The following is a 24,869-nucleotide window of genomic DNA, read 5'->3' as shown; positions in this document are numbered from 1 at the left end:
GGGAACAAATTTAACGTTAAAAGTTCAAGTAAGAGTCATGGCGGTAGAATCAAGTAAGAGCAGGAACATGATAGATATAAAAGGAACATTAGAAATTTTTGTCGTTTAAAAGTTTTTTTCATGTGCCAGTACTAAAAGTAAAAACACAGATTCTTCTGGTTTATCATATAATGCGGAGATGACTTTTGTTATCCTCTTCTTGTTGCAAATAATCAAGGCAGTTACATATCTGCCAAAAGTGCTTTATTTCAACGCATATTCTATTATATCCAACGCACATTCCTCAACTGATAATACTGACTTAATTCAACAGAGCAACATTAAAGGTAAACTTTCGTAGGGAAAACATTGTTTCTCCACTCTATAATTTACCGAGCGTTGTTTCTTTTGTCTAGTTACCTTGTAACTACAGTTTCTTCCTTTATGGAAAGTTAAAAATGTTAATATTAATTACACACTTGGATTAAACTGTACAAAAATGTATTTTGATTAAAATAGTGGACACTGACTATTACATTGGTCCCTTCCTGAGAGATTTCACATTTGAAAGGCAAAGATTTTTCTAGTAATAAATCTCACAATATGAAGTATGTCCGGAATCATACATAATTAGATGCTTTTCAGTAATTACTACTGGAATAATTACTTTAGGAAAGCTAGAAAATTTTTAACGAGAGAGTGCTAACCTTGTATCACTTTGGTCAATAGGAGAACAACAGCTGGACACTGGAGTGTTTTACTGAACTGTTCTGACTTATACATAATAGTTGTGTCATTAGTTACAATTAAAATATAAATAACTTAAATTATAAACGATAAATTATGTTCATATAAATAGGAGCATTGTAATGATTTACATATAATGCGTGTAAAAAATGACGTGTCATAGTGGCATGAATAACATCAAATGAGATGAAAAAATCTTAAAGAGGAAGCGCAGAGAATTCAAGCGCATACAAAGATTGATGTACTTTCGTATTTTTTTCTTTTTTTGGAAAAATAACAGAAGTTCTTTTTTCTCGGAGATTAAAACAAAAGAAAGAATGAACTCTGACAACACGTAACAGCAGCGCTGTATAGAACTACTATTAAGAGTCTGCAATATTGACTTACTGAATATCTCGCTTTTCTAACTAAAAGTAGAAAAGGTGTCAATGACACACAATTACGAATCATTCTGAAAAATGAGGTTGTGCTTAATTTTAGGATAGTCTTAAATTAAATGACTGATCTGCCGTTAAGTCATTTTAAAGTCCATTAAAATGGCCTAACTGCAGGTAAAATGCTAAGACTCTTTCAAAAGGTAGGGCAGTTGCAACAGGTCAGTTCAGTCTTTTCAGCCCTAGGCCGAAAGGATTTCGAGTCTCACGACTGTAATCCTTTCAAGGAAGTCACGTTTCCGAAATGCTGGCGAGATACCTCCCGTGCTGTCCGAGCAGCACACTTTCACGTTTCCCACACATCTCACTTCCCTATGAGTTCGTAAGGGCTATTGCTGCCACCTCAACGTCGTAACTGAAATCTACGTTGAGTTACTCACTTCCTTCTAAGCTGCCAATGTGTTTCTTTTACAGTGAACTAAACTGGAGCTACAAATTGCTATGTACCCTGAGTTATTTAAAGAAAAAAAAACGCTGTATTTGTGGACACACCGCTAAATATCCCAAGAATTTTGCTTGCCCTGACCCTAACACTATGTACCGTACGGACGGGAGCCCAAAAACTTGTTACCAAAGAAAGAAGTGAGTACTCAGCACAGAAAACCATCGCGAAACAGGTGAACACAATCCATCGCACTTGTGGTCGTCGTTGTAGTAGCTGCCTTACGGCGAAAGTGTTTTATTTTTATCCAGCAGAATCTTCAGTAGAGCACTCTCTTCTTGACGTCATGTGTTCTTGAATTGCTGTAAAGTGCTCATTGCCAAACTCAATGAGACTTTTAGTACGAAACAGACGAGACTGACGATGGTCCATTGTGTGAGGTGTAAACTGGTCTGCAGATGGCTCGTCTTACAGCTACGACGTTGCCGGTTTCCAGTGATGGACAGCGCGGTCGATTTACGCCCACAACGGCGCTGCCCCACTTGCTCACTGCATCAGAACCGGTGAGGTGGGCCAGCGGGTGGCGGAGACGTGGCGGCAGCGGGGCTGCGGTTACGTTTAGTAGCAGGCTGGAAGAGCTCAGTTGGGACAGGGGCCCGCGGCGACCTTGACGAATTCCGCGGCGTGCTCGAAGGGTCCCGCAGGTGCGGAGGGCCGGTGCAGGAAGGCGGACACGGAGGGCACGAAGCCCAGGCCTGACGATCCGGCGCCGGCGCCCTTGCGGTCGATGGCGCGCACGCGCACGAACAGGAAGGCGGCGACCAGCGAGGCGACCACGAGCAGCAGCAGCAGCATCACCAGGCCGCCCACGAAGCTGGGCACCGACATGCAGATGTGCTCGCCGTCGGCCGCGCGCGGCGCCGCCTGGATCACCACCGTCTCGTTGGCTGTGGAGCCCGAGCCGCCCAGAGCGAAGTTCACGTCTCCCGGAGCCACAACCTGAAATAGAGAACAAAATTACTGCCCAGATCACATCTTAAATATATTCATCACCATCGTCACCATCAACGGCCTTGCCGCAGTGGTTACACCGGTTCCCGTGAGATCACCGAAGTTAAGAGCTGTCGAGCGTGGTCGGCACTTGGATGGGTGACCATCCTGGCCGCCATGCGCTGTTGCCATTTTTCGGGGTACACTCAGCCTCGTGATTCCAATTGAGGAGCTACTCGACCGAATAGTAGCGACTTCGGTCAAGAATACCATCATAACGACTGGGAGAGCGGTGTGCTGGCCCCACGCCCTTCCTATCGGCATTCTCCGCTGAGGATGACACGACGGTCGGGTGGTCCCGGTAGGCCAGTCGTGGCCTGAAGACGGAGTGCTTTATCATCATCACCATGACCATTATCACGAAGTGGTAGGCCGTTCGGTCTGTTCCGTCTCCTTCGAAACTGATCAGGTCTTCTATTGATTAGTGTTGGTTAAGATCTTTTGGTACTGGCTTTATATCGTTTTACTTTTTAGTGATTCTTGCATATTGCATATGCTTTACGTGTCCTTTCCATCTTATCTGATACTGTTTTATTTTTGTCAGTTATGTTTTACATGTTCACCTCAGCCGGAATTTCGTCAGAAACTCATCAGACACTTAACTACTTTGAATTAACAGTATGCTCAGACCACTGGCGGCTAGTTATCATGTCCTAATGTGCTACAGCACACTGCGAATACTGTGCTAAAGTTATGCCATTTCTCTTCGGTTGCGAGCTGGTAATTGAACTAAGGTTACGCTGTTTCTGTTCGAACGCGTTCCGGTAGGCAAATAAAGCGGACGAAAACATGTTTTGTAGCGTTCTCTCCACGATAAGTTTTCTGCTACACACATGTTCTGATGTGACGTCATCCATGCTGGCTCTAAGGGCTTGCGTAAAGTATTGTGGAAGCAATATGGCGAATTCTGTAGATGACCTGCTGAAGAGGTCCTTTCCAGTAGAGCTTTGGAGGAGAATGTGAGAGTTAAAGAGTTAGGTTGATCTACTCTAAATCTGACAGGGGAAAGGCGTGGGACGGGGCTCACTGATTTGGCTCAATTTATGTGAGCAGGAACAAGTAGATGTCCTTTTCAAGGTGTTTTAATATTTAGCCTGAGTGAGCCACAGCAAAAGTGAAACGCTCTCTAAGGATTTACAAGTAGAGTATGGTGGATTCTTGAGCAGTACTTCATGTACTGGCACCGTGGTGCAGTGGTCAATTTCACTAGCAGACAGTTTGTCGGCTCAGATTCTATTCTCACTGATACAATTTTTTTTCATCTTTTTTATTCCTCACAGTGTTAAACTAGTAATTACAAAATTATTCTGTATAAGATAACTTTTTTTATCTTTAAATTCAGTTTTATCTTTTTAGCAAATACATATTTTATTATTCCCGTGTACTTTCACAGTGTGTGTAACATAAAGCCTTTGAGATCTTTAGTTTTTTTTTTTTGTCATGCGAAGCTGGGACACGTTTTGTAAATGTTGATCACAGTGGGTAATGGTGTTCATTAAACCGATAACTGCACAGTATTTGAATAGTGCACATGAAAGATTACGAAATTTAGGAAGATACAACAGAAATATTCAATGGAAGTGTTGCTTAGAACCATTCATCACGTAAGTTTTTATGAAATTACGTATTACTTGATCATTATCCGCATAATTCCGCAAACTAAAAATGTTTTCTATATACATAATGAACTCTAAACAAATTAAATTAATGATTCTGTAGCACCAAATAGCTAACGACTACAAAGCGAGGCCTCAGTATGAAAGCTTGTAAGAAGCAGCTGACAATGGAATTTAAAAAAAAAATATCAGAAACTGTTAACGGCTAAAAGTAAATGTAAACACATTTTTTTTTATTTTGTAAATAGAACCATCTACACCATTCAATATATTTCTGTATTTATAACGACTTTTCGGCCACTGCCATCATCAGATCAAAACTTAGCATCTGTAAAACAATGTTCAGCGTCAGTCAATAAGACCTATGCCTAAGTGGGACGTCAGCCATAGTAAAAGAGCCCACTTAGCAGTTGATTTTATTGATATAAAATGAAATTGTTTTACAAGTTCTAAGTTTTGATCTGATGACGGTAACAGCCGAAAGAAAGTTACAAATACAGAAATACAATGAGATGACAAAAATCATCGGATTGAGATATGCACATATACCTATGACGGTAATATCGCGCACACAAGGTATAAAAGCGCAGTTCATTAGCGGAGCTGTCATGTCTACTAAGGTGATTCATGTGAAATTGTTACCGGCGTAATTGTGGCCGCACAATGGGAATTAAGACGTCGATCGCTCAATGGCAGCTGGAGCCAGATGTATGGGATATTCCATTTTGAAAATCGTTGGGGAATTCAGTATTCGGAGGTGCACAGTGTCAAGAGTGTGCCGAGAGTTTCAGGCATTACTTCTCACCATGAACAACACATTGGCCGATGGCCATCACTTAACGGACGAGAGCAGAGGCGTTTGCTTGGAGTTAGTGTAACAAACAAGCAACACCGCATGAAATAACCGCTTGATATAAATTTGGGACGTTGGACGAAAGCGCCCGTGAGGACGATGGGGCGAATTTTGGCGTTAATGGATTATGGCAGCAGACGACAGACACGAATGCCTCTGCCAACAGCACGACATCACCTGCAGCTCCTCTCCTGAAATCGTGACTGTATCGGTTGGACTATAGACGAACGGAAAAACTTGGTCTGTTCAGATGAGTCCCGATTTCAGTTGGTAAGAGCTGATGGTACGTTTCGAGGGTGGTGCAGACCCCACGGAGCCAAGTTGTCAACAAGTCACTGTATGAACTGGTAGTGGCTCCATAATGGTGTGCTCCGTGTTTGGCCATTCATGAACTTCACGTTTGCAAATAACGATAGAATTTTTATGGATGACAATGCGCCATGACACTGGCCACAATTGTTCGCGACTGATTTGAAGAACATTGTGGACAGTTCGAGCGAATGATTTGGGCACCTATCGAACATTTATTGTAAAATCTAGAAATCATTCCGTGCATAAATCCGGCACGGGAAACATTGTCGCAATTATAGATGGGTATAGATTGAGTATTTGTGTAGGGGACTTCCAACGACTTGTTAAGTCCACGCCCTGCGCCTTGTCGGGGTGCTGCACAACTCCGGGAAAAAGAAGGTCCGATACCATATTAGGAGGGATTGCATGAACGGTTGACACCTCAATGTATATTAAATGATTAGAGTATCCAGAATGATCACAGACTCATTAATCATTTCACTGCCAATTTTTTCGGACTGAAAGATATTTGTGTGATTATTGTAATTAATGTCGTAGACAGAAGTAACAGTAGGAAATAAATATTCCCCACCGTTTTGTTTCGCGATACGGGGAGGGGCTGGACTTACATGAGCATTCGTAAGTGCCGCGCAGGGTTTCAAAAGTTGATCGTGCAATAATTAGAAGACATACAGAACACTGACACACATCTTTCCAAGGTTTTAAATCAAATTGCAGGCGCGCAGTATAGGCTCCATTTGTGACGTCGCAAAAGTCAATAACTGCGAGACTTTCACTGACACGAATTGTTCGGGTGGACGTGACAGCAGCCCGCTTTGCAAATCTGTTCATTGGGTTGCCTATTGCAGGCGCCAACTAATTCGACGCGACAATTCGGAGCGTAGTAGGTGTTTACAGTGAAACTTGAAGACGGCACAACCTGCAGGTGTAAGCTGTAATTGTAAGACTTCTGCAAACCATTAGTAAGGGTTGGGTTGGGTTGTTTGGGGGAAGAGACCAAACAGCGAGGTCATCGGTCTCATCGGATTAGGGAAGGATGGGGAAGGAAGCCGGCCGCGCCCTTTCGAAGGACCATCCCGGCATTTGCCTGGAGCGATTTAGGGAAATCACGAAAAACCTAAATCAGGATGGTCGGACGCGGGATTGAACCGTCGTCCTCCCGAATCGTTTACATCGTACTTGTAAGTGGTTGCTGTGTTCAAGTCATAATCCTTTTAAATATGGGTGACACTGGTCGGAGGCAAGTATGTGGGGGGGGGGGGGGGGGGGGGGCGAGCGCACCTGTATGACGCGGCTGGTGTTGACGTCGAGCTCCTGGGTGGCGGCCCTGCGGCGACGCGCGCCGTGCAGCAGTTCCAGCTCGACGGAGCGCGGCCGGCCTCCGAGGGTGGCCAGGTTGCCTTCCAGCTCGTCGACGACGCTGCCCCCGGTGCCCTTCCTCTTGACGGTGGTGTAGGCGTTCTGGTAGCCGGGCGGCGGCGGCGGCGGCAGGTGCACCTCGTTGTCGTTGGGCGCGGGCGACGACGGCGGCTGCTGGTTTCCGCCCGAATTGGGCTGCTGGTTGCCCGTGGTGGCCGGGTTGGACGTGGAGGAGGCGGGCGCGCCCTGCTGGGCCGACGCCTGCGGCTGCGGCGCGGGCACCACGTCGGGCTTGGGCTCCGAGAAGGCGCCGGCTGGGCCGGAGGGGTGGCGCGGGTCCGGGAAGGCGGCGGCGGGCAGCCCGTACTCGCCCAGCGACGGCGGCAGCGGCGGCGGCGGGCCGTACTCGGCGCCCGGCAGCGGCAGCGGCGCGCCGTACTCGGCGCCCAGCGACGGCGGGCCGTACTCTCCAGACAGGCCTCCGCCGCACTTGGGCTCGGGGCAGTTGTAGCGGCACACCTGCGGAACAACAGCGTGTACATTCAGACTTCCTGAAAGTCGAGTGAAGCCGAGTAAACATACAGCTCTTGGAAAAACAGAAGCAACCATACCAGTATTGTGCACGTGTGGTCGTCTCATGTCTTAAAACGTCCTTGTCTCTCTTGGTACAGACATTCCTCATGGTTACACGATACACTAAAATTCTGTACACTATCTGATGAAAAGTATCCCGGACACATATTAGTGGACATTAATTTTTAGTGGTCCATCCTTCAACTTTAAGACGGTTCGAACACTTATGGGCTCGCCTTCAGTGAGGTACCTGAATGCCTGTGGAAGAATGGCAGCCCACTCCTCAAGAGCCGAAGCCAGTGATGTTGGGAGCTGGGATCTGAGGCGGAATCTAACTCATCCGAAAGGTGTTCCATCTGATTCTGGTAGTGACTCCGGACAGGTCAGTCCATTTCAGTGATGGTATTGCCCAGAAGCTACTGGCTTAATGTTCGCAAGTGTGTGAATTCCTAAGGGACCAAACTGCTGAGGTCAGCCGCGCGGGATTAGCCGAGCGGTCTTGGGCACTGTAGTCATGGACTGTGCGGCTGGTTCCGGCGGAGGTTCGAGTCCTCCCTCGGGCATGGGTGTGTGTATTTGTCCTTAGGATAATTTAAGTTAATTAGTGTGTAAGCTTAGGGACTGATGACCTTAGCAGTTAAGTCCCATAGGATTTCACACACATTTGAACATTTTTTTGCTGAGGTCAACGTTCCCTAGACTTGCACACTACTTAAACTGACTTAAACTAACTTATACTTAGAACAAAACAAACACCCATGCCCGAGGGAGGTGATGATGATGATGTTTGGTTTTTGGGCGATCAACCGGGCGGTCATCAGCCCCCATACAAATTCCCAATCTATACACCGTCCAATTTAGCCACTTACACAAATTATGATGGAATGATGACAACAGAAACACCCAGACCCCGGGCAGAGAAAAATCCCAAACCCGGCCGGGAATCGAACCCGGGACCCCGACCCGAAGGAGGACTCGAACCTCCGGCGGGAGGTGCCGCGCAATCCGTGACATAGTGCCACAAACCGCACGGTCACTCCGCGCGGCCGCCACTGGCTTACAGATGCTGTTTTATGACGTGGTGCCTTGTCATTCTCTTTCAAACAGTTATCGTTTCTGAACTGTTTTTTCTGTTGGTTACAGTACACAGTGCTGTAAAATGGGTTCATATCCTTCCGCATTTAGTGTATTTGGGAACACAACTTAACCACGAAAACACATTCATACGATAACGTCACCTCCCCTGTACTCCCTTGTTAACAGTACACGTGCTGTCAGGTCAAGCTCTCCAGGCATTCGCCAGACCCAAACGCTTCCATCAGATTGCCACAGGGTTAGCTTAATTCACCACTCCAAATCACTCGTTTCAAGTCATTCTCTGTTAAGTAACGTCGCTCTGTGCACCACCTCAGGCGTTGCTAAGCAACGTATGAGGAACTGCTCGGCCAGTGTACCCCAATCTTTTGAACTCCGTGGGCACAGTCTTTCTGCTAGCTGGACTGCTGATGGCGCTTTGGAATTCACGAGTGATTCCACTGATCTAATGCGATTTATTACAACCACCCTGGACTGACCCTCTCCGTCAGTACATGAGGTCTGTTTAGTCTTGATTTAGCTGTGGTTATTCATTCGCGTTTCCAGTTCATAGTCACATCACCAACTGTCGACGTGGGCAGCTTTAAGCATTGTAATGTCTCTCATTGATTTGTTACTCAGGTGGCATCCAGTGACTAGTCTCCATTTGAAGCCACTAAGCTATCCTGTTTGTGTTGTTGCTGCTTCTCTTCTGACAACACTTCTCACCTTCTTTTATAGTGGCGAGTTCGGCTCAGGTCACATCTAGTGGTGAATTCCGCATTGCATAAGGGTGCCCGAATAGTTTTGGTCAGATAGTATGTACAGGACGTCCCGTTTATACTGCCATTCCGAATAGCAAAACCCTTTTGTCGAAAAGCAAAATCAAAAATGTATCAGCATTTGTTGTTTACCTACAAGGCACATTAACCAGCATGATTGCCTTTCTCGTAACTTTGTTTGTAATGAATATCTGAAGAGCAGTACGTATTTTTAAACAGCACCCTATTTTTTTCGGTAATGCACTTCCTCTCCTGAAAACGTGTTCAGAAACGTATTACAATGTATCATTCACGTAAACACGAAATCATTAAATACGTAACACAAAATTTCATTTGACTGTCCTGCACTAGCACACACTTCACCGTCCGCGGTGATGTAACTTGTTCAGTTGCTGGAGTCCACAGTAAACATCGGGAAACGAAGAAGTTGCAGCCCAGTCATTCAGTCAACCTTCAGTTGAAGCTTTGTATGAGTACAGCGTACGCCAACGAAGAGAAAATGCAAATACTATATACATAAAATTACTGCACTAATGTTCTATGTATGCAGACTGCAGCGGCGAATGAAAATTTGTACCAAGGTCAGAATTCGATCCCGGGTCTCCTGCTCACTAGGCGGATGCGCTAAGCACTACGCCACCCTGGCACAGTGGATTTGCAAAACTGCACAGACTATCCTAGCACGACTCCCTCCTCAGTCCAAATTCCCATTCACTCTTCAGCCCACTTGGTATTTCTTCTAAACTCGATCATCATTGCAGAACTCTCCAACTGTACTGCAAAAGCACCTCAGCATCAAACTAAGTGGGGGATACTGCTGGAAACCCAGGCATAGCTGCTTTGATCAAATGAAGCTGTATGGTTCCAGAGACATTTTCAACTCCCAGTTTGGACTGAGCAGGGAAGTATGCTAGGATAGTCCGTGCAGTTGTGTAATGCCACTGTGCCAGGGTGGCGTAGTGGTTAACATATCTAGTGAGCAGGTTACCCGGGTTCGAATAACGACCTTGGTACAAGGTATATTGAGCGAGGGGAAAATAACTGGCTGAACGCCTCTCTACATGCCATAATCTCCCGTATCTTATCCTCATGATCCCGGCCCAGATGTCTGGTGTTCGCACTGGCGCTGCCCGAATAAAGGTTCACTGAATTTTTTTACCAACAGGGTTGGGCGAGAACTACGTCTTCTTCTTCTTCTTCTTCTTCTTCTTCCATTTAAGCTCCCCGAGTTATCTACGCTCAGTGTATGAACAGATTTGTTTTGCACAGATGTCGCCACAATTTTGTCTCTAAAAGTGTTCCCATACCTCGGCAATGTCATTCTAAAAACACCGAAAAAACTTTAGCGTAAAAGTGTTACCCAGAGAGGGCTCGTTTGTGTTATCGGAAGAAAATATTTTGCTTGCGTCGTTTATGCGCATGTGCACATGTAATGTTCAGAGAATCAGTAGTAATAACCCTACAAAAGTAACATGTTATTATAGGTATATTCGATTAAACTTGCAACAGATTTTGAAAAAGTCGGTCCTGAGGTTCATTACATGCTTGATACCTTCGCAAGAATGACCGTCCTACATAGCAGAATATGGAAATTTGTGGTAAGTTCCTATGGGACCAAACTGCTGAGGTCACTGGTCCCTGGGGTTACTCACTATTTAATACGAGTATAATGTAAACGTCCCGAGGGAGAACTCGAACCTCCGACGGGCGGAGGGGGAGGGGTGGGGGGAACCGCTCGAATCGTGCCAAGGTGCCTGAGGCCGCACGGCCACCCCCCGTGGCAATCGAGTATGTCACGATAGTGTTTCACATTGCAAAACGTGACACTGATTCAGGAAATAATCCTAGCCGTCGTGACAATTAAGTTAATGCATACTGAGCTCTTGAGATACCTCAATAAGTATCGAAGCTTGTTAAAACAAACGAACGCGCTGATCACACTACTGGTCATGTCCAATCTATTCTACATGGTCGAATTCGCCACTTATCTGCGCCACCTCATCGATGTTACATCGTTCTGTGAACAGAGGTTTCGGTACACAACAAGCAGTACTGAGTCCAGTACTGCCTAATGTCTGTTTTTAACTTTTTTGCTTAATTTCCGAAATAGTTATGCTATTTTTGGGACACAAGCTTTAAAAAGACACCCCAAGGATCTGAAGAATCACAAAATAAATGTAAATAGACCCCAAACTCATGAATGAAATGACATAAGCTGTATTCTCTTTAAAGGAAATACTCTCGAAATTACGTATAATTGGAACTTATTTCACTGAAAACAAGGCAATACAAACACAGCATTTCATCCTTAAGAAGAGTATGTTTCTGTTGCTTACTATTCTTAGGACGGGCACTTTCTTTGACACAAAATAATTTTACAAGAAGTCTAAAGATTTATTCATTGTTGCCGTCCACTCGAGTATACATTTTACGAATATTTGTTTAATATAATTACCTCTTCTTCAAAAGACAGCTATACTGAAAAATTGTGCCGATTGTGGCTATAATGTAACAGCAGTTGTTGGACAGGTTCGTCTTGAGTTCGTTTCTCTTCATCTACAGTAACGGTGGCTTATCTGAACACTAAATGATGTAGGTATTTTACGCATTCATAAGCTGTATTTTTTCCACAAAACGCCGTGTTATTATGTAAATATATGAGGTCTTTCTGCAATTCATCGTAGCTTCTGCTGTTTGCTATTTATTTCTTATTCTTACAAAGTAACGCTATTCTTCAGCAATCGTCTGTACGTAACAATAAAATGGAAACTAAACAATACTGTAATGTGCTCATTCATATCGCTTGTGACCTTTTGGTTGTCCATAGCATGAAAATGCCATATCTTCTATCTGTTATTTGTGTAATTTATTATACTACATATGTACAAATGCTCTTTTTTGTGCAAACTACGTTACGAATCGAAATAAATGGTACTATCTGCATTCAACAGTGTAGCTTATTCACTGTTTGGCGCGCTTCTATCGCAGTGTAAAATAAAAATGAGCAAGAGTGTCGCAACTGTATTCGTTACACCGTGGATCGCCTATAAATGTCCAGTTGTTAAATATTTCGTTACATGTCACTGTAACTCTGTATGGCTACATATTATAGCGTTTACAGCTGTCGAAAGCGACTGAAGTGCCATCAGATACTGCCGTATTACCCACCTGTATGACGCACTGGAAGTGCACGTTCATGGAGTCTGGGAACTTGAAGGCCTGGAAGTAGGCGAAGGAGACGACAGAGGCGGACGGGCCGAAGTTCTTGATTTTCTGGAAGCGCGACATGATCTTGGGCCTGACGACGCAGCCGTACTGATCCACCAGCTGGATGGGCGCGCGTTTGCCGTCGTGGGCCACGCAGTTGCGCACCAGCATGTCGAACTTGTTCTCGTCGTCCTTGATGGCCAGCACCATGGTCATGGTCTGGCCGATCTTGACGATACCAGACACCTCTGATGCCCATGGGCCCTTTCCTACCTGGATCTGCATCCAGCACTGCAGATTGTCGCCCAGGAAGTTGGCTGTCACGGCGTGCAGCATATCAACCTGCAAAGACCAGAAAACAATAAAAATCTATCCTACTATATAAAGACAAGGTGTTGTTTAACACTGTTACCAAAAACCTCGAAAAATGTTTGACCGATTTACTTCAAATTTTTACATGATCTTCTAATAAACACTCATATGGACACAGGCTACACATATATTTTTTAAGGAACATTGTGCAAGTTTTCTGTTAGAACATACTGCGAAAAAGAAAATGTTGTACTGTGCTATGAAAAGGTGCCATTTCGTTTGTTTCTCATAGTTTTAACCACCACAGCAGGGCATTTAAACCATTAGACAGATTGAAACTTCCTGGCAGATTAAAACTGTGTGCCCAACCGAGACTCGAACTCGGGACCTTTGCCTTTCGCGGGCAAGTGCTCTACCATCTGAGCTACCGAAGCACGACTCACGCCCGGTCCTCACAGCTTTACTTCTGCCAGTATCTCGTCTCCTACCTTCCAAACTTTTCAGAAGCTCTCCTGCGAACCTTGCAGAACTAGCACTCCTGAAAGAAAGGATATTGCGGAGACATGGCCTAGCCACAGCCTGGGGAATGTTTCCAGAATGTGATTTTCACTCTGCAGCGGAGTGTGCGCTGATATGAAACTTCCTGGCAGACTAAAACTGTGTGCCCGACCGAGACTCGAACTCGGGACCTTTGCCTTTCGCAGGCAAGTGCTCTACCAACTGAGCTACCCAAGCACGACTCACGCCCGTGCACAGTTCCTTCCCGGAAAAGGTGTTCTGAGAATGGTGATTCCAATCGGGACGGAAAGCTTAAGAAGACTACGCATGTTCCAAGAGTTACTCCACATTCTACTGCGAATGTGCGATTTGCTGCAAGATATACCGATGAACAGCTTGAGAAGACTGCCGAACTGACCTGGAAGGGCCTGAAGGTGACGGCCTTCTCGTAGAAGTCGTACCACGTGCAGCGCAGCTTGCGCGCCTGGTCCCACACCTCCTGTACGTAAGGGTCGTACTGGATGATGATGGTGTTCTCGACGTAGCTGCCGCTGGGCGTCGGCCCACCGTAGCCGCCGCCGCCGTGGTTCGCCGACGAGGACATGCCGCAGCTGTTGAGGAAGATCTCGAACGTGGCGCTCAGGTGGCCGGTGCCCGGCTTGAGGTGAACGCAGTGAGGGTCGCTGTAGAAACCTGCGTAGCAACACAAAGTCCATCACTTAACGCCTTTTGCGTGGTATACGCCCAACGAACATGGGGTTTTCAGTTTATTTTGTCGGTCTTTAAAGGGTCAGTTCGTTCTGAACACAGCTGCTCCGTACAGGGCTATTACAAATGATTGAAGCGATTTCATAAATTCACTGTAGCTCCATTCATTGACATATGGTCACGACACACTACAGATACGTAGAAAAACTAGTTTTGTTTGGCTGAAGCCGCACTTCAGGTTTCTGCCGCCAGAGCGCTCGAGAGCGCAGTGAGACAAAATGGCGACAGGAGCCGAGAAAGCGTATGTCGTGCTTGAAATGCACTCAAATCTGTCAGTCATAACAGTGCAACGACACTTCAGGACGAAGTTCAACAAAGGTCCACCAACTGCTGACTTCATTCGGCGATGGTATGCGCAGTTTAAAGCTTCTGGATGCCTCTGTAAGGGGAAATAAACGGGTCGGCCTGCAGTGAGCGAAGAAACGGTTGAACGCGTGCGGGCAAGTTTCACGCGTAGCCCGCGGAAGTCGACGAATAAAGCAAGCAGGGAGCTAAACGTACCACAGCCGACGGTTTGGAAAATCTTACGGAAAAGGCTAAAGCAGAAGCATTACCGTTTACAATTGCTACAAGCCCTGACACCCGAGGACAAAGTCAAACGCTTTGAATTTTCGGCGCGGTTGCAACAGCTCATGGGAGAGGATGCGTTCAGTGCGAAACTTGTTTTCAGTGATGAAGCAACATTTTTTTCTTAATGGTGAAGTGAACAGACACAATGTGCGAATCTGGGCGGTAGAGAATCCTCACGCATTCGTGCAGCAAATTCGCAATTCACCAAAAGTTAACGTGTTTTGTGCAATCTCACGGTTTAAAGTTTGCGGCCCCTTTTTCCTCTGCGAAAAAAACGTTACAGGACACGTGTATCTGGACATGCTGGAAAATTGGTTCATGCCACAACTGGAGACCGACAGCGCCGACTTCATCTTTCAACAGGATGGTGCTCCACCGCACTTCCATTATGATGTTCGGCATTTCTTAAACAGGAGATTGGAAAACCGATGGATCGGTCGTGGTGGAGATCATGATCAGCAATTCATGTCATGGCCTCCACGTTCTCCCAACTTAACCGCATGCGATTTCTTTCTGTGGGGTTATGTGAAAGACCCAGTGTTTAAACCTCCTCTACCAAGAAACGTGCCAGAACTGCGAGCTCGCATCAACGATGCTTTCGAACTCATTGATGGGGACATGCTGCGCCGAGTGTGGGAGGAACTTGATTATCGGCTTGATGTCTCCCGAATCACTAAAGGGGAACATACCGAACATTTGTGAATGCCTAAAAAAACTTTTTGAGTTTTTGTATGTGTGTGCAAAGCATTGTGAAAATATCTCAAATAATAAAGTTATTGTAGAGCTGTGAAATCGCTTCAATCATTTGTAATAACCCTGTATAAAGCAGTTAATGTCTGTTCTTGACTGTGTTTCTAATGCATCCGCCGTTCGTTAGTAGGCAACAAATCGAGATATTTCTCTCTTCACTAGGCACGCAGGCGTTGACAACACGAGGCTTACAATAAGAGTGATTGCTGTACTTTGTGTCGTCTGCCCACAGTATAAAAGGGTCGAGTGCTTCGACTATCTTGTGATCTGGAAAATGAGAACATGGAATAAGTTGTTTGCGGTGCCACGTAATGTGTGTGTGTGTGTGTGTGTGTGTGTGTGTGTGTGTGTGTGTGTGCAAGGACATTTGAATTCATATTTACCGTTTGTCTTTTTATTTTACCTGCACTTGTCTGGATTATGAAATACTGCTTGGTTTCTAAAAAGAGGTTCCTCACGCTTCATTATAAGTTACATTAAAAACATTTGCACTCATCTAGCATTTTATTTCTAAATATTGGTTGACTACGTGGCCGCTCTTTCCGAGCTGTGTGGTGGAGTGGATTAACATTCAGTCGGAAACGGGGTTCAGTTTTCCAGCCAATTATCATGATTTATACTTTCCGTGATTTACGTGAACTTTTTACGACGAATGGCAAAATAGTTCCTCTGCAGTACCTCAGCTGATTTCACTTTCTTCTCTTGCTCTTCTTTAATCAGATTTTCCTTCCTGTTCCTAACGACCCAGGCATCTATGTGACGTTCAACGCTAATCTAATATTTATTGTTTTAAAAACCACTATTCTCTTTGTATACAACTAGATTTTTGTCTCATGTCAACGAAATAACTCTACACTAAATACTAAACAATAGAATCCAGTAAATACGTTTCCTGTTCGCCACTGTGGTAGAAGCGATAAGGAACTCGGCTTCTTATAAATTCTAAGTACTAAATCAGTCACCTTTCTTTCGGCTTAATGTACTTTGCTCTTAAATATCTGCCGATATCAATAAGACAGACAGTTCATGCAGTGAGAAACGAAACGACCTCATAAACAAATGAAGATTTATAGATTCTATTTTCCACACACAGTAGAAGTCTTCTATGAAATTTGTGTACCGTATGTGGATTAACCAAATGAGATCTAAGTGTGGACTAAAACTTCCAGTTCCCCTTTCTATCTATTAGTTGCAGGTCAAGCTAGCGAAAGGCAGCATCCATCATTACCAGTTGCGTGTGCTATTGAATGTAGCTCCATACGCGATCGACTGTCGGAAAATGTTCAAATGTGTGTGAAATCATATGGGACTTAACTGCTAAGGTCATCAGTCCCTAAGCTTACACACTACTTAACCTAAATTATCCTAAGGACAAACACACACACCCATGCCCGAGGGACGACTCGAACCTCCGCCGGGACCAGCTGCACAGTCCATGACTGCAGCGCCCTAGAGCGCGACTGTCGGAGAACCAGGGCTTAGTCATTTATTTGAATGTGAAATGTCAGCACCTTCAAACTGATATGAACCTCTTCAGTACTTGATTATTATATTTACTTGTTTCACTCACGTCCTAAGTAGAATTACAGTGTGAAACGAACGTGACATTTTCGGAATGTTCCTAACTCACGGATTGATAATCACCTCTATTATTGTAAAACCGTGTCCAGAATAAAATTTCAGTACATATTGTTGCTTGGTAGTTAATTGTATCTATGTTGCCTACAGATCGAAATGTTCAGGGTTCAATCCTCGATTGTTGGTTGTATTTTATCTGTCATTTATCGCTTCTTTCGTGTCGGGCAGTGATCTGTGTTTGTGCAAATGACAAGTTGCACCGTGCATGAACCTGTACGTCACCTTTTGCAACCGGACAGATAAGTCGGTTTAAAGATAGGAGAAAGGCATGAGTATACCATCTCCAAGAGAGCCATACCTAGTAAAGCACTGATGTATTGATACCAACCTATCAGTTCAAATGGCTTTGTTGTTGCTCTAAATTTCGATATACTTTGCTTAAGATGTCAATTTCCGTTTAGTTCTTTTTAAGTACTTTCATAAAATGCACTTTTACATTAGGATTACAGCCGTTTTGATATTTTTTTTTTTTTTTTTTTTTTTTTTTTTTTTTTTTTTTTTTGAGTTTTGCTTATTGCATCAGAGAATTTATAAAAGTTGTCATCACGATTCTGGCAGAGTCGCGCAGTGGTAGCTCCCTCTCCACATATGGTTTGGCGCCAGTTCTCGACCGACACGTAGCCTATAATCGGACATAGTTTCCTTAGTCATAAACTTAAATGTTATTTAGAAAGTCTCAGAAGTAAAATGCGTTAGGCTCTTGGTGACATAAATTCCAAGTAGCTTGTCTGGGGTAAACACTTGTTGGGAGTCAAACTGTTTTTTCGTATAGTACCGCTACGCCTCCTTCTCGCCTGTACCGAGCCGGCCACTTTCACCAGTGGCGCACGGGAAAGCCGGGAGGCCAAATGCCTGTCCGAAACAACTCTCCGGACACTGTACAAGAGGGCCGCGCTAAATGAGATGTAAGCGGAACACGGCTGCGTTAAAGGCCTATGCAAGCAACTTTCGAAGCATCACCGACAAAACCGACGTTTAGTAGGTCGACAAAGTTTTAAGAACGTTAAACTCAAATAAGATTTAGAAATGCACCGTGAAAGCTCTGTCTCGGTGGCCTCTCTCGTTTCCTGTAATTATGGAGTGTCACCATACATAATAACTGAGAAACGGGTTAAAAATTGTGCCTTTCACTAATAAATGTGTCTTTATCGCAATACGAAAAAATCACTGAGTAAAGAGCAGTGCAAAATTAAGCACAACCGTATGGTTTATTTGACAATCTTGTCGTCCGTAACCCAACCGAAGCGATACAAGATATGCACACGTCGCAAATCTGGCGCAGATAATAATAAAAGTTCGAATTCGGAATAAAGGTAACGTTTGCTACGGTATCTGAGTTTCGTTCTTTATACCTCCAGCGTAACAAGTTCATTTTATTACGATATAATTTGTAGATGTTGTCCTCTGTGATCTATAGCAAAGCAGAGAAGTATTTTTTGCTAACTAGTCGTTCAATTGCCTTCCTCTCTGCAGAGATGGAGACAATACAATAGTGTACAGTTCTCGTTCATCAGCTAATAGAATTAGACGCACTTACGTAAAACTCTTACATCTTGCCATCAACCGATATTACTATCGGCACAATTACTTATCATTAATATATGAGCACATGTCTAGTCCTACAGTACTCAAGTGATCAAATAATAAAAGCAAAAAGGTTAATTCAACTCTTTATCTGTTAATTAGTTACCATAACTAATCACCTAGAATTCTGTGTTTTCAGAGCAAACTGAAAGTAGCAACGGAAGTAAAGAGTCACATTCTAGTGTTTTTCCGCATTTAAGAGGTGACACGGTAACCGACAAACGATGTAAATCAGCCGGCCACATGAAGTATAATAATAATAATTTTTTTTCATTGTTTCTTATGGAGGAACATTAGAAGCGGCGACCTCTGGAAAGGACACATGGATACATTATCTCCAACAGACTTTCAATTAGCTATTACTGTAATTTTAGCTATTAACAGTGCACATATTTTCTTGGACAAATAACTAATCTATTTTGTACATGTACATCGCGGATCTGAACGATGACCAGGAATATAAAAGCCAGAGATGGAACACCAAGATCCAAAGAACTAGCCCGCCTGGATTCGACACGCAAGTTGACAAAACTTTTTATCTCTATCCTAACAAATTCTAGATTGATTGGAAATTTTCGTTTAGCTACGTTGAGGTTTAGAACTAGTTGTAGCGCGTAGAATTTAATTATATGAAGTAATTTGCATCTTTCCGTGAGCTTAGCGCTTACGTTACATTATTCTCACTGGCACTGCGTGATTGCCTTTTGTTTGAATATAAATTTGATCAGCCGTTGTTGCATGCAACTAGCATTCACGACCAACCTTCTTGTATTTGATCTCATTAAGTGCCTTAAATACCAGAAAGAAATAAGTTTTATTAATTTTTGTGAATTTACGAGCATTTAAATTTTGCTATAGACTTACGCAGTCGCTGTAGATCTAGATCGGATGAAGTGGATTTACCAGCTTCCAAGCCTGAAGCCACACCTAAAAGCGCATCTGTGCAGGTATTCATGTAATTTATTTGTATATGTGCGAAGTATTGGTTTCAAACCTTGTAACTTACTACTGATCGTTAACTGAAAAACTTTAAACCGTAAAATGTAAACGTATGAAATGTAAAACCGAAGCATCTGTAATTTTGTGATACGTGGATATAAATTTTCACAGATAATCTTTGACAGTTCAGCTTACCAGTTCACTCTCTGTCAAAGTAATGTAAACAATGTCAATCTGAGGAATTTCAATCTAAACGTAGGTCTAAACGATACTACTTGTATAATTTCTCCTACGTTGGGGATAATATTGTATTTCAGTTTAATTTTTACGCTTCCAGCGTGGCAAATTCATTTCATTACGATACAATTTGAAAATGTTGTTCTATGCTATCTGAAACAAGGAAACTACTTTTTGTTTTCTCTCAGGTCGTTCACTTGTCTTTTTCTCTACGGAGGCGACCAGAGAGGAGAATTCTCGTTTATCAGCTAACTGAGCATATGGTTCCGAACGTAACTGCGCAGAATTTGAGAACTAAGTTACTTCTAACAGGGGACAGCACTTTCGTGAAAATTCTTTTAAAGGGGGAACAGTACAACGTGTGTCTACAGTCTAGAAATGCACGTGAAATTAGCGATATCTAAACGACAATGTCTGCTAAAACAACGATAGGCGTTACTTGCACATTGAGAGAATGTTTAGCTCATTAAAATGAAATAGATTGATTTCAACAATAGCTAGAGAAAATTAAACTGTCCACACGGATAAAAAATGTAACCATCATTGCCACTCGTGACCGAGATCCATTTTTTCTACAAAGCATCCTTACAGGGGATGAGCCTCGGTGCTACCCATTTCTATTAAGAGCATCCGTATGATCACAGTCCGTTCCAGCTCTCACCAAACTTCGAATGATATTGTTATTAGAGGTAATTACTTTGAAAGGGAAAAACAGTATTTTGCATTCATTTTCGTTTTATTTGTTTTATGACATCATCCACACACTTTTTAGACACTTCCTTTCTTCAGTAACAATAAAATTATCTCAGAGAAAATCTGATAGTCTATAGCACCTCATTTCCCGGCCACGTGAGTAAGCTATGCCCTTGACTGTTGTGTATTCCAGAGCCGGTTTCCAGTATCTAGAGAAAGAAGGCTTTTGTCTACTTGGAGATGATGGGACAGTCTTTCTATAATCCTTCTAAATAGATGGTGGTCGGAGCCTAATATGCTCGCTTTCCGTAGCGAGACGGGTTTTCCAGCATCTCTTGGAAAGGATGTTTTTAGAATCCTGGTAGGAAGTAGACCTATCCAGAGAAATGCTTCGTTGTAACTTGAACTGCATTGTTCTTGTACATCCTTCTCGCTCTTTTTAATTGTCATCCTTATTTCATTTTTGATGTAGATCGTTGGCAGATATTGATAGAAGCTAGCTATGAACGCTTAGTGGTATACGTTTCCCAATCCAGTAGGCGCATAGCAGATCTTTTCTCGAAATAGCTATGTTATTACAATGCATTCATTAGTGGTGTAGGTGCGGTGGCATTTGGAGCCCTGTCTCGCACGCAAAATCGAGGCATAAGACCTTATTTACACTAACTTAACAGTGAAGCAGTGCAGAGGACTTACCGGTGTCAGTCAATAAAGGTCTGCGGGTAAATCTGAGGAGCAGTACGTCGCATAATTTGTCTCGGGCTTCTCATTTCGCCAAAGCCGTCCTCACGAGGGACGTGTATTTCATGTGGTTTACATCGTGGTTACCGCACGCGTAGAAACGAACTGATGCATCACATGGAACAAACTCCTCATGACTTGCGATCGCAGCGCTTACCAGGCCAGTTTTCAACTGCATTTTCCTCACAAATCACACAGTTTGTTTACGAAAATGGACGGGAGTAAAATTCCTACCTTTGCTCTATTAAAACACCCATTTCCTCCCTTGTCCATATGCTAGTCATGTAGTTTTGTCTGTACTATTCATAAATAAAATTTTCAATATCCATGGACATTTTATAAAGCAAGGAGGAATGTTTCATATCCAGCCAGCAATGACGACAGCTTGTAAAAATTTCATTGTAAACAGTGCGATATAAATTTATAATAGTCTTCCTCCTAATATAAAAGTTATTTCGTCGTTCTGTCTTTATTGCAAAGCCCTAACGCCATTCTGACTACATCAAGGCCCTATTCAGAAACAGAACCTTTCGAACATGTGAAATACAAGACTTGAAGCAAGAGAGTGCAAAAATATCTTAAAGCTAGTAGTGCAAGCCCTCTTGTACATAAAGTAAAAAAAACTCGTTTATTTACTGCATTTTCTACACTGAAGTTGAAAAAGTTTCTCCGAGACAACTCCAATTCCGTAGGAGAACTGTTTCTATTTTTGTAATGTGTAAAAAGGCGGTAGGTTGGGATTAATACCTTACATCTGCATTTTTAAAAATTCAAATGGTCAGTAAATAGCCATATTCAAATATGACCGCATCATTATAATTATTCGTACAAATGATCCATGGCTGCCGTCCGCTGTGACCGAGCGGTTCTAGGCGCTTCAGTCCGGAACCGCGCTGCTGCTATGATCGCAGGTTCGAATCCTGCCTCGGGCATGGATGTGTGTGATGTCCTTAGGTTAGTTAGGTTTAAGTAGTTCTAAGTCAAGGGGACTGATGACCTGAGACGTTAAGTCCCACAGTGCCCAGAGCCATTTGAACCATGATCCATGGAACATGACACGTAACTGTAGCTAAGTAGTTAAGAAAACTCATTTCTGCTTCTCCACAAGCCGCCGTATGGTGCGTGGCGGAGGGTACTCTGTACCACTACTAGTCATTTCATGTCCTGTTCCATTCGCAAACCGACCGAGGAGAAAACGACTGCTACATGCCTCCATGCGAGGCCTAATCTCCCTAAGCTTATCGTCACGGCCTTTACACGACATGTACGTTGGCGGCAGTAGAATCGTTCTGCAGTCAGCCTCGGATTCTGGTTCTCAAAATTTTCTCATAGTGCTCCTCGAAAAAAACGTCGCCTTCCCTCGAGTGATTCCCATTTGAGTTGCCGGAGCATCTCCGAACACTTCCACGTTGTTCGAATCTACCTGCAACAAATCTAGCACCCCATCTCTGAATTGCTTCGATGTCTGTCTTTAATCCGATCTGGTACGGATCCCAAACACTCGAGTAGTACTCTAGAGTAGTTCCCACAAGCGTCCCATTCGCGGTCTCCTCTACAGGTGAACTACATTTTACTAAAATTCTTCCAGTAAACCGAAGACGACAATTCGCCTTCTCTACCGTGATGCTCACATGCTCGTTTCATCTAATATCACTTTGCAACATTACGCCTAGATATTTAATCGACGTGACTGTGTCAAGCAGCAACCAAATAATGCTGTTTGTTTTTATTAATCATCTGCATTAACTTACATTTTTCTATATTTAGGGCTAGTTGCAATTCGTCACACCAACTATAAATTTTGTCTATTCCTGCCCGCCAGATCATTTATGTATACAGAATATAATAGCAGTCCTATAACACTTCTCTGGGGCATTCCTGATGATACCACTGTCTCTGATGAACACTCGCCTTCGAGAAATCATATGGGTTCCGTTACTTAAAGAGCCTTCGAGCCACTCACATATCTGGGAATCTATTCCGTATACTCGTACTTTCGTTAACAATCGGCAGTATGGAACCATATCAAACGCTTTTCGGAAATCCAGGAATATCGAATCCACATGTTGCCCTTCCTCCATAGTTCTATGTACATACCCAAGTCTCAAATCCATACATTAAAGTTGATCTTGCCATGTTTCATAAATTTTGATTCTGGTGCTCTTTCTTTTCTTATTAGTCAATGTTCTGTTTATAGTATCAGATATGTGTTCAAAACGTTGAATCTTGGTTTCTTCATCTCGATCTTCATTGTTCGAGTAACTTAAATCTGTCCCTAGCTGGCTGGAATAAAAGGTTTGTTCTTTGGGTTTTCTGTCGATATTATTTTTTACGAATTGAATATTTTCCCTGAGATGATAAAACTTTAGTTTTTGGTACCAGTATAAAAATGTCTAAGTTGTATTCTTCGGCAGTTGTTCAAGTCTATATAGGGTGTCTCTCCGAATAGTCGTCAGGCGCATTTTCTCTGGTGTTTTGACAGATAGTTTCAGTTTCTTCTATTGCATTGTGTAGCTGGAGTAGGCCAAAATAAATACTGCTCATAAAGTCTTTCAGGCAACACCCAATGGCGACGGAAGCCGTCGGTTTGTTTTTCATTACAAACTAAATGGTTTTAAAGCGAAATTTTACGTGCTCAATCGATAGAGTGATGCCAAATTAGTCTAGTGAGATGTTAGTATTGTCTATATGCATTAACGGGAGTAGTTAAACTCGAGGAATGACCGTTGCTCCTACAGCAACCCAGCAGCGCTCATACTTGGTGGTAGCAGCCAACGCGTGCCAAGGCTACTTACTGGTCATTCTTCGTGTTTAACTGCCCCTGTTAATATCGATAAAACGAATATCTCACTAGACTAATTTGGGCATGTAAAATTCTGCTTTAAAAATCATTTTGTTTGAAGCAGGAAACAAACCGACGCTCCCTGTCTATAATGAGAGTGAAAGCCGTGATGGGCAGCATTTGTCCTAGATGGCTCCAGTTACTCATTTCAAAAATGACACTGTAAATATCCACCGAAACATAAGAGAAAATGCGCCTGATCACGCATAAGAGGACCATCTTGAATGTAGATGTCTGAAGACATTTTGTCTTTCTTTGTATGAGTCGTATTTATTGTTGCATGATGATTTACTTTTATCCCGGGGTTTTTCTGTTTACCATTCTTCAACGATATAGTCAATGTATAAATCAGATATTGTGGGTGATTCGCTGCACCTTTGTCTTAATCCTTGAGTAGTCGTTAATTTAACATTCTTCATCCTTCCGGTATTGATTAAATTGTTAGCTGCTTGGTAGATTCTTTTTAGTAACTACGGTCTACCAAAACTACGATTCTGTAGTTTGGGTGCAGTACATAAATGATAAAGTAAATGTAGGACCACCGGTAGGACAGGTAGCATTGATGGGGAAACAAAGCTAAATGAATGTGTGCGAGAAGAACTGGGAGCCGACGACTTCTCATTGTTTTTTGTTTCTTTGTTTTGCACATAATTAGAAGCGAACATACTTCACTTTAATCCATTGTGTATTTTACATTCTTGCAAAATATTAACTACATTTTACAAATAAAAAAGAATTAGCTCTTCGCGTAACTTCAGCACTTTTATGTACACAAAAGGTTTACGTTTGATGCAAGTACAGTTAGTTGCACAAACACAAAAAATCCTAATAATTGTTGTTATTTTGTACTCAACAGAACGTTATTCATCATGATGAAAAGCAAGAGTTTCCTATTATAACTGATACGTGCGAAAGTTGTTTAGCAAGAT

The 24,869-nt window shown here is 43.2% G+C and overlaps 1 protein-coding gene across 1 annotated transcript in view; it reads right to left on the bottom strand.

The window, feature by feature from the left end:
- Positions 1-870: 870 nt before the first annotated feature.
- The window catches only part of LOC124547742 (cuticlin-4-like), a 49,123-nt gene continuing 25,124 nt past the window's right edge, over positions 871-24,869 (bottom strand). The window contains exons 3-6 of the mRNA XM_047125130.1: positions 13,597-13,871; positions 12,330-12,710; positions 6,655-7,251; positions 871-2,541 (exon numbers count right to left, since the gene is read on the bottom strand). Coding sequence (XP_046981086.1) covers positions 2,182-2,541; positions 6,655-7,251; positions 12,330-12,710; positions 13,597-13,871 — 1,613 coding nt within the window. The 3' untranslated portion in view covers positions 871-2,181. The remainder of the gene's footprint in view (positions 2,542-6,654; positions 7,252-12,329; positions 12,711-13,596; positions 13,872-24,869) is intronic.

Source organism: Schistocerca americana, chromosome 1 (assembly GCF_021461395.2).
Source record: "Schistocerca americana isolate TAMUIC-IGC-003095 chromosome 1, iqSchAmer2.1, whole genome shotgun sequence".
NCBI classification, from domain to species: Eukaryota; Metazoa; Arthropoda; class Insecta; order Orthoptera; family Acrididae; genus Schistocerca; species Schistocerca americana.
Note: the sequence above shows the minus strand (reverse complement) of the source record. Positions and strands in the feature narration are given on the sequence as shown.